The sequence below is a fragment of the Emydura macquarii genome, unplaced genomic scaffold, assembly GCF_026122565.2.
Source record: "Emydura macquarii macquarii isolate MOO-44397 ecotype Brisbane River unplaced genomic scaffold, CSIRO-AGI_Emac_v2 contig_2699, whole genome shotgun sequence".
Classification (NCBI taxonomy): Eukaryota; Metazoa; Chordata; order Testudines; family Chelidae; genus Emydura; species Emydura macquarii.
The window spans coordinates 665,573-680,321 of NW_027132836.1; the positions used below are offsets into that span (position 1 = coordinate 665,573).

Genomic DNA, 14,749 nt, shown 5'->3' on the forward strand with positions numbered 1-14,749 from the left:
CCCAGATGAGAGAAAGCTATAGGAACTTTTGAATTTTTCCAGAGCGCTGCTCTACTACACTGATAAGACTAAACCTTTCAGATGCTCTCTCCCCCCCTTCATGGCTGTAGCTGGCTTGTCAAAAGGCTCTCTAAGTGGATCCCCACTCTGCAGCTCCACCCATTATCAACTACTATTGAACCTCTCCCTTCAGTTGTTGTCAAGGTGCCCTCCATCAGGGCAAAGGCAGTGTCATCAGCCTGCTTCAGAAATGTGCCTGAATCTGAAGTCTGTAAATCAACGATTTAGGAGCAACCCACTGACTTTCATTAAAGATTACACCCTTTACATGGCAGCTAGGTCTGATGCCAAGTTTGGGAGAACAGTACTTAATCCTTTTTACTGATGCTTCTTGCTCCCACCATGCCAGGAGAGTACAGCTTGCCAGTCACCTACAGTGGGATCTGCACTGACACAAATTTGAAGAGAACAATTACTTACTCTATAGTAACTGAAGTTCTTTGAGAAGTGTAGTTACTGTGGATCCCATGACCCACCCTCTGACTTTGCTTTTGGAGTCCTCTGCTAGCTTTAAATTGTGAGGGAACTAAGGGAGGGTTGGGGACTACTCTGCCCTTTACCCCCCTCACACAAGAGCACAAGGAGGCTCAGGCCAAGACATTGCTGTTGAAAAGATTCCGATATCAGAGTAGGGGACACAGTGGGTTCACACTGACTACCGTATTTCGAAGAACTAGAGTAACTGTTCCTTATCCAGTCTCAGGAGCATCATTGATTAGGCAAGTGGCTTCCTCCTAAGCTACCTTTGAAACAGGGAATAATATGTAATGAAAACCTTGAAGGAATTTGAGAGATTTAGAGAGAGGAGGACAACATGGTGGCTCCCAGGATAAAAGGGATGAAAATGTCTAGGGCCTTTCTATCAACTAGTTCCACTTCAGGTCAACATAAAGATGAGAAGATGCAGAGATTGACTGGATGCGTAAGCAGTATGTTCACCCTGCTTTCGATTAAATATCTTTTGCAGTCACAAGTAAGAAAAGTAATTCCTCCAAAGCTACTCGTTCTGGAGCAACAGGGAGCCTCTCTCTTCGAAGAGCAATGGACTGTGGGGACAATAATCTTCACTTAAAGGCAGACTGTCAGACTTCCTCTGAAGGTAAACTTGAAATGTGGGAGTGCTTTAAATATGCTTTGGAATGCGTCAAGGAAGAAGCTCTTAAAAAGGCTTGCTCATAGAGAAAAGTTCCTGTCTTTGATGAAACTTAGTATCTGGTTTATGTATAATTTTCCCTAAACATGATTAACATTATTGCACCAAAAGAGACCTTTGAGACCCCATTACACCACCTTATTAAACCTTTGTGTGCCACACAGTCCACCATTCCTTCTCGGTGTTCCTGAGACTTCTATTTTCTAACAGTAACCTGCCAATCTTTCTTAAATAGTTTTAAGACCCTAAATTGGTGCTTGTAGTATCTTGTACTTTAATTACTACATTTACATGTAACTGCTGTAACTTACCAGCCAATGCTTAAATTCTGGGTTCTGTTTCCTCTAAAGGAAGTACAAGAAAATTCTGCTTAAGTCCTTGTGAGACTTATTCCTGCAGCATGTGGTAATAGACTTGGACGTTATGGCCACTAGGAAAACTCTTACACTTTTTAATGCGGCTTTACCAGTGGTAGCAACAGTGAAAACTGTACTGCAGGAGCTCTCAAATTGAGGGTCACAAATGGGGGTGTGCATGGAGGGAGTTAGGGTTAATGCTAATGAAAGTGGAATCCCAGGGAGAAGTCCCCAAATGGAAAGAAATTGAGAAATGCTGCTATTGTGTATGCACATGAGAACAAAATCATGTGTACCATCATCTGTACAGCTTTCACCATTGCTACTCCCAGAAGTGCTGCACCAGTTCAGAGAAACACCTCTATATTTTCCCTATGTAGACCAGCAAAATAGATGCGTCTGTCACTAGAAAAAAACCATCTATTTTTCTGTATTAGTGCACCTGTGGAATTGCTGAAAAATGGGAACTAACTTTCATAGCTTTCACAAATCCAAAGGTTTCATCTATACTGGGAAAATTTGTAAGTGCTTTTCTGAACCTGTGCTATGAGAAGTGGAAGCTGTAGGTAAGACGGTATATATGTTTCTGTAAAGCACGCATTAAGTGATCCTAATGGCAAATGCTGCTTCTATGATGATTTGAAAATTTAAAGTGTTTCATAAGTGCCAATTATCTTCACCTTTTCTCTTCTTAGGTTACATAGGAAGCTCAAAATCTAGCAGTAGGCATGGCTCTCCCAGATCATTGACTAGTGGTAATGCTCCTGAAGCAATGCCTAAGCTAGAGAAAAGAGAATGTGAAGGCTCAGATTCTGATGTTGGCTTTTCTGCTTTGAATGGCTTAACCACTTTGGAGAAGACAAGGAAAGCTGTCATTCTGGGGTAAGTGCTTTTCTCACTGAATTATAAATGGAACATTCAAAACTGCTAAAATCAAGTTTATGTATTAAGGAATGTAAATTACTTTGAAGTCATTCATTTTTTTCTGCTGTTACCTTTGGACATCCAGCTATGGCCTGTAATGCATTGTACGTCATTTTTCTATTTAAAGAACTTTTGAGGGTCATAACAGCTCACTTTAACTAAAGCTGAAGCAGCAGTGGCTATATTCTGCCCATTTAGACTTGCAAGTCAGACTTTTGTCCATTTTCTTATTATTTCCTACTTTAATGTTCTATCCAACAGGATTTTACATCTAGTTTCCTTATATAGGAGAGGATATTTCACTGAGAATCCACCATTTCTTCTCCTCACTTTTGATTTTTTTTTTTTTTTTTTTTTTTTTTTTTTGTGCTGTCTCCAAATACAGTTTATAGTTACCCAACACATGTAGTAGTAGCTTTAAACTACGCAATCTGCTTTTTCTAAAAGCAGGCCAATGAATGGCAGGATGGTGTCTCGGCTCTTTTGTGCAAACAGTTGTGTTGAGTTCTGTGCTTGCTTTCTGTCTTTGGTGTGAGGAAATAGTATTAAAGGTTAGCTTTAAGAAAACTTAACTTTTCAACATATCCCCCAAGTAGATACTGTGTAGAGGTACAAACTCCAGATGCTGAATGTGACTTAGCATTGTAGGTCAGGGGAAGATACATTCTTTGGAGATCATCAGTTATGTACTTTCAGATCTCAAAATGGAAGCCTGTAAATATTCCAAATAATGTCAAAGTTGGAAGTTCCCATAAGCATAGGAGAGTCTCACCTGGTGTTACATTTTTAACGCTAGGAGAAGCTGCCTCCATGGTTGGACTTAATTCTTTAGGTGCTAATGTTTTTTTCCACCAACCCCATTTTAAGGTCAAATTCTAAAGGATGTCATACAGAAGGAACACAGCCAGCTGACCTAGAGAACAACTCGGAAACTGGAGAGCTACAGGCCATTCTCTCTGAAGGCACCTCAGCTGGGCCAGAGGAAGGTAAAGCCAAGATAAAGAAAATAAATACTCCAATACTGTAATGACAATTTTAAAACATGACTGTTTCTGTAAACTGTATGTAAAAAGCCGTCTACTTGGAGGGCTGAACTTATATTGCAACATTTAGTAGATTTATTTAGTATCCAAAATAAAAGGATGACTGCTCACATGTATGACAGAGGTGAGATGGAATTCAGAGAGCATAGAGAAACTTCCAAGGAGCTTTTTCTTAAAGTTTACATTTCAGGCTTATTTTTCTGCCTCTGGGTGCCTTTTTTCACCTTTAGTCTTAACTTTAGAAATGAGGTTTGGAAAATCACTAATTTAAAATATGGGTTGCACTTGTGCACCTATTAAAATACAGTAAGAGATTTTGAGTATAGGGTTTCTGCTTTCAGGGGTGAGTCTGGTGGTGACTGGGACCATGTCTTCACTGAACACCTCTTAAATTTAGTTTAAATTGGGTTTTGCAGTATGCGAGGTCCACTACTTCTTCTGAAAGTCCGAAGAAATCTTGCTGTTGTTGAAAATAAATTTCTCTCTCTCTCTCTTTCCTTGCCTTTTCATGCTGGAGAAAATACTGTTGACTTTCTTATTGATATTCTATGCAGAAGTGTTTTTCATATCTTACTAAAACTCTGCTGCCTTCCACCCCTGCACTAATTTGAATTTCAATGACTGATGAATTGTAGCTCAAAGCCTATATTAAGGTGCCAGCATCCATCTCTATCTGCAGTGTGCAATATTGTGTAGGTGTTGGCATTTACAGAAGGTCTCTCAGTGAAATAAGACTGAGTTTCTTCTATTAGTCACTGCAGCATGATCGTGATGTGTTCCTGCAGTTCTCCTGTTCCAGGAGGAAGCATTAATAGGAAAATGTTTTTTTAAAAGTAAAATACTTCATTGTTAAAACCCCAGGAAACACATATTACAATTTATTTCCTTTCAGAGAGGAAAAATTGCAGTAGCATAACCATTTGTTTTCAGGTAGCTATGATTAGCTGTGAATTTTGAGACCTAGATCTTTCTTTAGGAGCGTGTTTTATACATAACAGCAAACCTAGTTTCTCCATCTGACTTCAGTCTCAGGTCAGCATGTTTGTGCTTGTGTGTTTATAGTGTTGTAATTCCAGAAAGTCTTCAGAGAAAAAGGGTGGTTGAAGGAGTCATGTTTACATTTTTCTTCCTTAGCTCTGCTCAAAGATGACAGTGCCATGAATTTCACAATATGGCAATAAAGCTTTATTATGCCATTTAGAGGGCTCAGTCATCTCTTCTGTAAGGCAGCCAGAAGAGGAAATGGAATTGCTGTTTTCTCAGAACCATTTGCATTAAGGCTTGTGATAAGATCTTTTAAAAGGGGTTTGGACAGGGGTGAAGTTATATGAAGAGTTGTGGAAATCTTACTACCTCATTTAGTTTGACCTTGTGTATGGGCAAGGAGTGGGAACATCTCTGCTTTGAGGGACTGCACTGCAAAATTGTTGGCATCTTGCTATCCATTAGCGCCACACAGTCCACCAGCACAAAGCAAACCAATCCAGACACCATGAAACCTGTGTGATTTCCTCCTGTTTTGACTAGTTTCCAATCACACTTGAGTAAGGCAAAACAAAGGCCTGTCTTCATTTGAGAACAATAGGACTGGATATGTTTGTAGGAAAATCATGTTTTCCTTGGGGGGGGAGGGAGGGAGTGAGAGAGATCTGTGAATTATGAATGTTAACCTGATGAATGTTAACCTGTGCTTCCAAGGAGCAGCACATTTCAAAGTCTGCTTAAAAAGCCATGACATATCTTAAAAGTATTAAACGTTTTGACTTCGGTTCATTTACACAGTAGCCCATTGAAGCACTGGTAAGAATGGGCTGGCTGCCAGCTGAGGACTGCAGCTAAAACAGGAAGGAAATGCAGATATACGAGTTCACATTTACTTGGATTTTCATATGGTTGCTCCTTTGAATTAAGTCTCCACTGAATAAGATAATGAGAGTGAAAACATCTTTAAAACTATTCCCCAAACATGTTCTGCTATTGATCCCTTAGCGCTTTGGCAAATACATTTAGCTTTCTAAATGTACACACTGATCACTTTATCTTGTTCTCCAGCCAAGTACTGGCATTTGATATCGGTGTGTCTTGGGAAAGCAGGGAAGCTTGAGGACTTTGTGGTTACAGGAATCTTATTGCAGTAGTTTCTTCTTTCCTCTTTGCAGCTGGGCTGTGTCAGAAGCACGTCCTTCACCTTTTGCCAGGCATGAGCAGTGATAGCGACATTGAATGTGACACAGAAAATGAAGAGCAGGAAGATGCCACATCCACCTCAGATGCATTTAACCAGGCCTTTGATGTCCAGCCCTCAAGTGAAGGTAGAACACGGTGTTATATTGTGCAATCTGATGGTCAGCTTTTCTAATGCTACTTTTGATATGGCTCATTGTTCTGGTGTGTAAAGACACTATTTGGGGTTAAGTTACTGCCAAAACTATGCAGTTGTTAGTGCCAAGTGAAGGCTTCCAAATATTATTGGTGGTAGTTGATCTCATTTTAAAGTGGAGCTCAAGAAAGGAGGAGTGAATTTTTTCTAGTGTTGAGATCTAAGGGAGGAATAGTCTCACAGCGGAAGTGGTAAAAGTCCCATTCCTTGAGTTACTTCAAAGTGGACTTGATTAAGCACCAGAGAATAGACTGCAATAGATTAAATCAGTGGTTCTGAGACGGAGGTATGTGTACCCCTGGGGGTATGCAGAAGTATTCCAGGGGATACGTCAGCTCATCTAGATATTTGCCTGGTTTTACAATGGGCTGCATAAAAAACACTAGTGAAGTCACTACAAACTAAAATTTCATACAGATAATGACTTGTTTATATTGCTCTATGTACTATACTCTGAAATGTAAGTATAATATTTATAGTCCAATTGACATTTATAATTATAGGTAAAAACGAGAAAGTAAGCAATCTTTCAGTAAGTGTGCTGTGACACTTTTATTTTTGTCTGATTTTGTAAGCAAGTAGTTCATAAGTGAGGTGAAACTTGGGGGTACACAAGACTAATCAGACTCCTGAAAGGGGTACAGTAGTTTGGAAAGGTTGAGAGACACTGGACTAAATAACCTAAAAAGTTTCTTCCATCTCTAATGTGCCCCTGGGCCAAGGCAGAAAGCCACAGAATAAGTGTAGTGTCATAACGCCGAGTGATGGCAGGATGCAGAGAGCCTCTGCTGAGGAATGAAGAGCCCATGGTCACTGTAGAGCTGGGGAAGAGGCGTTGGAACCTGTGGCTTCAAAGTCACCATCCCAGTTGTGGGGGAAAGATGCAGCTGCTTTGGAGTCTACAGTAGCAGCCAGCATGTAGGCTGTGGGAAGGACTCTATCCTTTAACATCTGATGGGCTTTTGGGCAGAAGAGTGGATTTGGCTCCATTATGTAAATTCTCCATTTCCACTGCAGAAAATAAAAGTAAATAAGTGGTGGTAACCAAAATGTCCCATAGTAATGAGTTTGCATCTTAACTGTCAGAAAACTGCTTTTGAACACTTTAGCTCAATTTTTTAAAAAAGACTGAAAGTGTCTACCATTTTGCTCTGTGAAAATGCTCAAAACCCTCTCAAAGGGTACATATAACATGTTTATATGGTTACTAATTCTAAATAAATTTGGTTAATGGTTTGGAATAAATGCCAACAACATGAGTAGTCAAACACAATCAGGAGAAGATCAATGTCTTATTCTGAATTAGTAGTTTACTGCAGAACTCCACAGCATAACATTGAATGTTATATTGCTGACACAAGAAAAGTGGAACCACCACTAATTTGTACTCAACTATCAGTGTTTTAAAATTGTAGCGCAAACTAATTCAGAACAGGGGTTTCACCTTTGTAACACTTTCATATGTTAAGAATGAAGTCTTAATTTCTCAAAGAAATGCTGATTATAGATCTAATCTCATTAAATTCGATTTTTAAATTTAACTGGTTTGGGGCTTGGTCTTTAAGGATGCTATATAATTATTTTTCAGTATTAGAGCTGTGTTCAGTTTTTTCTGAAGGTGATCAAATAGGCCCTGAAGACCTCAGCTTTGCTACCGGAGAGGACAATACAAGGTAATTTCTAAAATAAGGACATTGACTTAATTGCAGTTAACGTGACCCAAGTCATATTGTAATTTGGTTTGAGTTTCTTGACACAGCAAAACTTTATCTGGATTTGACTTTTTTTATGTGCTGACACCTCCACCTGAAATACGCCCAGTATGATGCAAGTGCTCTCTGTAGTGCTTATTTACATGAAGGGTATAAAAGAAGAAAGGGCATTATGTAATAATTAATATCCTACAACTTGTAAATACGTCCCACTTTCCCGTTGCTGCTGAAAGTAGATGAGTCCCTGCTCCATTTCCTTGATTTCCTTAAAATGTCGAGACCTGTTAACTAATCTGCTTTGTCCTTAATGGAATTGCTAGAGGTTATATAGCACCAGGCAGCACTGATTTGTGGGGGAGCACAGAGCGTGGGTGTGGTCACTGGTCATCCTTTTCCTACTCCTTGCTGGTAGTTAATTTCATATTTATTTACTTATTTTGGGAACCTTTAGATTTAAGCACCTTAAATCCCTTCTAATCCACAAAATTTGTTATAGTGCTACTACTGTGGGCCCTTTTTAATGACAGATTGCATATAAACTGTTTCTTTTGGGCTAGGTAGAGGATTGACTTGTTGATTGCAGAAGACTTTGAAGAGTTGGATTAAACACTAGCCTGCTTGTGCCCCTGGAAAGAGGCACACTTCCTTATGCTTATTTATTCCATCGGTATTGTTTCTGGTAGGGTGTGCACACGTTCCATTGTGCTGAATATAAGATTATGTAGTTCTTCCTTGGCTTTTTTAAACCTGTTAATAGGCCAACTTTCCCTATGAAAAACCTTAGCAAGACTGTATTTTTCATGGCTGTCAGGGTCAAATGCCCATTCTGAACAAACGTTCAGAAGGTACTACTAGAGCTTGTTCACATTTGTCTCCTTATTATACCATTGGTACGGCAGAGAATGAGGGAATACCCTTCCCTTTTTATTAATGGGATGAAGTGAGACTGAAGTTGCAGTCATAGGGATCTAAGCTATTTTAAGTTAGAGTGAAAATGGTCTGCACAAGAGTTAGTTTATATTTGTTTTCTTCAGTCTCTGATTTGGACCAACTGACGACATTGTTGCCAAACTTTTTACCACTGTGGATTGCATTTGAGCAGCTAAACTATTTTGTGAAGCTACAATGAAAGCTGAATAACTGGCTGTTGAAAAAGCATGAATTACTGTTTAAGTGTTAGTTGAGTGTCTGTCTCATTTGACTGTACTTGCTGAAACATTCATTTTTGTATGTAATGTTCCCCAGTGTATAAGTGCTATACAAATCATATAGTTAGTTTAAAACTGTTTGCACTTTTTGTTAATAAAATGAACATTGAAATACTGTGTGAAATTATTTAAGACATTCAGTTAGGCACAAAAAAAAATTTGTAGGGACAGGTATGATTGCAAATGTCTATGGGAAAGAAATATGCTGCTATGTAAAATGCCTTATTCTTTAGTGGCTGTTTGATACAAGCAAAATCTTTTTGCTGAATAATTCTGGCAATCTTAATAGATTTAAGATTTCTTCTGCCAGACAGCTTATGTAGGAGTTCACTCTGCTTTTTTTAAAATCTACATCCAGGTGGCAGCTATTAAGTGGAGCATTTTAAGAGGCGTTGAACCAGAATGCTTAGACCACAATGTGCTCCAAATGTAACCCTGTGTGATGTTCACAACCAACAATCCTTAAACACTCTCTCATGAATCAAATACCCATCCACCCCCTCCTTAAATTCCACTTCTTTCAGAGTCTACTATAATGTGTATTTGCTTAGCCATTGTTTTGAGCTTGAGTGCAGTGTTGTTATCTTTAAATAAGTAGACCATTGAGAAATGTTTTAAATTGTTTTATTAAGATATTGATAAAATTTCAACATAGTCCTTATCCGTATAAACACTTAAATAAAATATGGGTGACTATACATGGATTACAACTGAACTCATGAGCTGTAGAACAAGGTTGAAATGGAAAGATCCCAACACTGTAGTAAAAAAGATTAACTTATTCATAACGAATATTAGAACTTTCATTAACAAGAAAACACCAGTATCTTTCAACAGAAGCACTCCATGTAGGAACTGACAACACACCTGGAGTTCTAAAAACAGGTCTGGCTATCTAACACAAGTTACTTCTTTGAGAAGACAGGAACAATCTCTGCCAACCTTCCCTATTCCTGTTTGTTTCTTCTTATTTAAAGGTAAAGAAATGCTGCAAAGAAAGTTGTAAGTAAAACAAAAAAAATGAAATAACAATGTGTAAATATTTAGACTAACCCATTGTAGGGGGATTTTTCTCTAATTAGTTTTAATGCTGGCAGCTATAGTGCGTTAAGCCTGATTAACAATGACTGGAAAAGGACATGAACATTTAAATTAGAGGTTGCATTTATTCTTTACTATTATTTATTGCATGCTCAAAGGGTAGAAAGTTTTATTTCCTGTTGCAGAGTTATGATCCAAAGAAAGATTGCCCTAAATTATAGGCATGAACAAAGCTGTAGCATCCCCTTTAATGGCTTTGTCTATGTGACTAGTGCTGAATGAGTGAATACACTGTGCTAAAACAGCCACTAATTTAGATCAATCTTTCTCAGTGCTACAGCAGGCCACTGCTAGAGTAGGAATTACTTAGTGGCAGGGTAGGATAGCATAGTGGACTTGAACTACAGCAGTCATCTCTGTAAACACTCAACTTCTTGTACCTCATGTTTATCTGCCCAGAACACAATGCATTTTTCACTGACAGTGTTCCAAAAATGGAGCAGAGTTCCTGACAATGTACCACTAGAAATGTGGTATAAGTTAAAATCTGCTTTGACATTGTCCTTAAATGTTACACTGCAGACTAAACTAAATAAATAGTGAATGGTTTTAACTTACAATGACAATTGATGGCACTTCTAGGTAAAGTTATATACATGTTTCCACTCACCTTTAGTGCAAACTGAAATGGGTTAACAGCTCCCTGGTCTGGTGCTATACTGCTCTCTGCAATAGCAGACATTCCTCCACATTGCACATTTAAAGTGTACACTGGAAACTATTAGATTGGGGATTAAATTAATCCCTTTAAAACTCACAGTGAATAGCATCCCAGTGAGTTCTGAACAGCTTCAGACAAATAGCCTGAAGTCCATTTCTCAAAACTAACAATATTTTATTTTCACTACCTACCTTTTATTCCTGCAAAACATATTTTAACAAGTAAACTGAAACTGATGCAGATTGTGTTAACTCGAAAAAAGGGATACTTCAGCTCTTTATTGGAAAGGTTATACAAATTTCACCACTAAGATACACAGTAAAATTACAAAACAAGTCACAGACTGAAACTTAGAATTAACAATTAATAAATACAATTATATAGATACTTTTATATTTCTTTTTTTTTTTTTTTTTACATCATCACCAGATAGACGATCAAAGTACAAGATACAGAACATTTAAATACCATTAGTTAGAGGGGAACTTATTGCTTACGTTAGCAAGCAGCAAATAAGGGCACAGGATTGTGAACTGAAGAGAACTACTTCCTATCACCAGTGGCCTTAAGAGAAAACATTGCGTTTCACAAAGCACTGCTTTTTTGTCTAGTGTGTAGAATCAAGAGCAGCATATATCAGACCAATAACCACTACTTTTATATGTATTATAGAATTTTAAAGGACTTACCTTACAAATGGTTCCTATCTACTCTAAATGTATTTAATGAAGAAATGAACACTCGCTATTTATACAATATATTGCACTGGAACACACAGGAACTATAATGGCAATTTCCATCCTAAAGGTATGAGAAGCAGCATGATAATTTATGAATCCACATCCTTGATGACATACGCTCAGTCCAGTGCTTTTTAGCCAGTCTTGCACATTGGGAAGTTCTGTCATCCACAACTTTATCTTGACATATTTACTCAAAGAATGGCACTTACATCACCTTCCAGTAAAAGTACAGCTATCAAACAAAAGAGCCTTTCAGTGCATCTTCTACATAGTATGAAAAGTTTAAAGAAAGAGGCAACAGCAAGATGCCCAAAATTGCATACTTTAGTATTTTGTGGTTTCTCAAATTTCCTTAGTAAATCTGATTAGAAACATACAACACATCAAAAGCGAATGTTAACATCTAAGGCTTTATAAGATGACAGATGTAAGGGCCAATGGTTCCTTAATTATCTTTATGGTTTAAAAAAACTGCAAAATAACTAAAGGAATCTAAACTCACTTCAACTACTGGGTGCTTGCAGCTTTTTGTTATTTCATCAAATTACTTTTAAAAGACTGACTCAAAGAGCAAGCTGATATCAGTAAAGTTCAAGTCTTCTGTTTTCAAATAATTTAGAAGACTCTCCTGACTACTTAACACTTAAATATTTTTAACAAATTCTAGCTAACTAAGTCTGATTTTTAAAGTGTTACTGTTAAGATTGAATGGTATATTACATCACTGCTGAAATTAAATGTCGTTGGAAAATCACATTTTATATTCATGCCAGTGCCAAATGAGCATTCTCACACTTAGTTGTTAGGGCAAATAGCAGCGGCAGGATGCCTAATATGTTGTCTGATGCATTCAATTGTAACAGTTTTAGATTATTTTGTGTTGTAATTAACTTCCTTTAAGAGCAAGATGCACCCCAAGGATTTTAAATAATGCTTTTGCTCTGTGGGACAAAAAACAGAAATGGGCAACCCACATTCTTAATCATTCTCTGCAAATCTAAATTCATTGGAGCAGAGCTCTGGATTGTCAGTGCATTTTATGATCTCAGCTAAACAAAGCAACCACCCTCATTCATCTACACCCACTATTTCCACTCACTTTGAGTTTCTATAGCAGTCTCACATCCATTTTCTGAATCTGTTGGGAATAATAAGAATTCAGTAGTAGTGTCACACTCATTCCAGCATTTTATCATCCCTAAGAACTTCTTTATGTTAAGTTATGCCCATGCCATCTAGAAACTGACCTGAAACAAAACCCTGATCAAATTGTTTATTATTCTTAACAAGTAGTTCAATGGTTTGATCAGTTTAGCAACAGCACATTGCACCTGGATATCATCTCAACAGACTGTTTCTTTCAACACCTGAGATGAAGGTGTGGTGACAAGAGGTTGGCTCATAGCAATTAATCACTGTCCTGAGATTAAAGCCAGTTGACAACAGCCTCCTAAACTGACAAATAATAAAAATGCCACTAACAGCACCAAAAAGTTATGAAATCCCCATATACTGTATCTCTAGCCATAGGGAATAATTTTTTAAAAAATACAAAACCATTTTTTCATTTTCCACATTTTATGTTACAGGAAATAATAGCTAAATTATGTGTATGTTCCTTAATCTAACTCTGAGAACAGAGATTTTACAGCAGGAGTCTCTCCATTCCTAAATTACCTGTTAATACCCTGTATGGCTTTTAGTCTTTTACCTGTAAAGTGGATGGTTTTCCATAGATTTCTCTCAGTATTAGTCTGAATAAACAAAGGAAAATAAGAAAAAGCTCAACCTGGACTTCTATGCAAACTCCCCCCCCCCCTCCCCATATACACACCCATTACAAAATTTGGCATTCTAAAACAGGATAGCTTTCTGAAAATATTGCTCCATAGACCTATCTCAGGCAGGTTCAACTTTATTTTCAGCTGCATTTTTTTTAAACTGTTTCTGTGTCTCTTCACCTGAGCCAACTAACCAGCTTCTCTAGTGAATGAGAATATAGATACTTATGTGCATGTGTTTGTGTGGGTGTGCTTACATAGAGTGGCACCACCAGCAGTTTTATTGTGACAAACTGTTTTTTGTTTAATTCCTTGGTCTATTTACATATGAGCTGAGTTTTACAGGGAACCAAAAGACAGTTCTGAAATGCTCACCTTTTGATTTTTTGAAGCCATTTTTATTCTGGGACTGTCTAATCTAGTTACCTGAAGGGGGAATACATGGAGGATGGTTATATTTTGCAGCTCTGATAAAGGTATGGATCTGGTGTCCCATTGCTCTGTCTTAGAATCAACCGCATATTCTCACCATAATCTTTGTGACTATTCTTCCTCCACCACAGAGCACTTCTTAACATTCTAATTTTACTGCCACTTTGGACAGGTAAGGATGGACCTAATCCTTTCATATTGGAAGATTTGTGAGCAAAGAGATGTGTGTGAAACTTTGGTTTGAGCCTGGCTCCTCGTTGCCTCTTTGCATTATAGAAGTGGAAGTGAGAGAAAGCAGAGGCTCTCTTCCCCAAAGATCTGAACAGTTCCTCTTCCAATCCAGAAAAGAGAGGAGATAAACCCTCCATTCTGTAAATGTGCTGCCCTGTGGAACCCAAACTAAGAGAAGCAGAGTACTCCCTTGGATCAGTCTGTCCAGACATTGAAGATGCAGTGCTTTCTGGAGATTCATTCTTCACTATTAAGCCATTAACCAAATTGATTCCCTTTGGTAGGCAGGGACTAAACACTTGAACTGGTGGTAAATGCTTGGCACTCTGAGGTTTGCTTGCTTCTGTTTTCATCAGATCTAAATAGCCTTGGTCTTCAAACAGGTTAATTTTGGACCCTATGCTCAAACTAGTTCTATCAGTGAAGGAATCCACTCGCCCATCATACCCGAGATCTGCAGGTGCTGAGCACTGGTGTTGAGGCCAGGGCCGTTTGCAATCTCCATGATTTTCTTTATCTTCCCCACTATCTTCTTGTCCTCCTTGAAAAGAGTTCTCTGTCCAGTCTGATTCCTCACTCATACTTACTGCTGTATTAATGTCCCTGAGAAATACCACAATGACAGTGATGTTGTCACTGGAGCCAGCATCTCGTGCTGATGCCACTAATTTATGTGCCACCATGCTACTATCCCCGTTATTCTCTTTCAGGTGGTCAGCCACCACCTTCACTGCCTCATCAGGATTTACTGTGTCATAGAAGCCATCACAGGCTAAAATGAGGTAGTCTTCAGACCCATCCAGTACAGTGGAGGCGGAGTCTGCATCTCCACAGATATATGGCTTGTGCTCAGCATCCCCTGTGGAAAATGGAAAGCAAAGATACTCAAGCTCAGGTTTTTGACTGGCATGCTGAGTGATAAGTGGTATCCTGGGATCCTTTTATTAATTCTCTCAGACATGGA

General features: G+C 38.3%; 2 protein-coding genes across 7 annotated transcripts in view; one reads left to right on the forward strand and one right to left on the reverse strand.

The window, feature by feature from the left end:
• The window catches only part of TRIM37 (tripartite motif containing 37), a 47,035-nt gene extending 38,087 nt beyond the window's left edge, over positions 1 to 8,948 (forward strand). For 2 of the 3 annotated variants that reach the window (XM_067565772.1, XM_067565775.1), the window contains 6 exons: positions 1,028 to 1,159; positions 2,265 to 2,451; positions 3,361 to 3,479; positions 5,696 to 5,848; positions 7,505 to 7,589; positions 8,186 to 8,948. In XM_067565772.1, coding sequence (XP_067421873.1) covers positions 1,028 to 1,159; positions 2,265 to 2,451; positions 3,361 to 3,479; positions 5,696 to 5,848; positions 7,505 to 7,589; positions 8,186 to 8,189 — 680 coding nt within the window. In that variant the 3' untranslated portion in view covers positions 8,190 to 8,948. Of the gene's footprint in view, positions 1 to 1,027; positions 1,160 to 2,264; positions 2,452 to 3,360; positions 3,480 to 5,695; positions 5,849 to 6,642; positions 6,819 to 7,504; positions 7,590 to 8,185 lie in introns of those variants that run through there. The other variant, XM_067565773.1, reaches the window with a different exon arrangement.
• Positions 6,812 to 14,749, reverse strand: part of PPM1E (protein phosphatase, Mg2+/Mn2+ dependent 1E) — a 97,910-nt gene continuing 89,972 nt past the window's right edge. For 2 of the 4 annotated variants that reach the window (XM_067565777.1, XM_067565780.1), the window contains one exon: positions 9,445 to 14,644. In XM_067565777.1, the coding sequence (XP_067421878.1) occupies positions 13,575 to 14,644 (1,070 nt within the window). In that variant the 3' untranslated portion in view covers positions 9,445 to 13,574. Of the gene's footprint in view, positions 6,928 to 9,444; positions 14,645 to 14,749 lie in introns of those variants that run through there. The other 2 variants (XM_067565778.1, XM_067565779.1) reach the window with 2 other exon arrangements.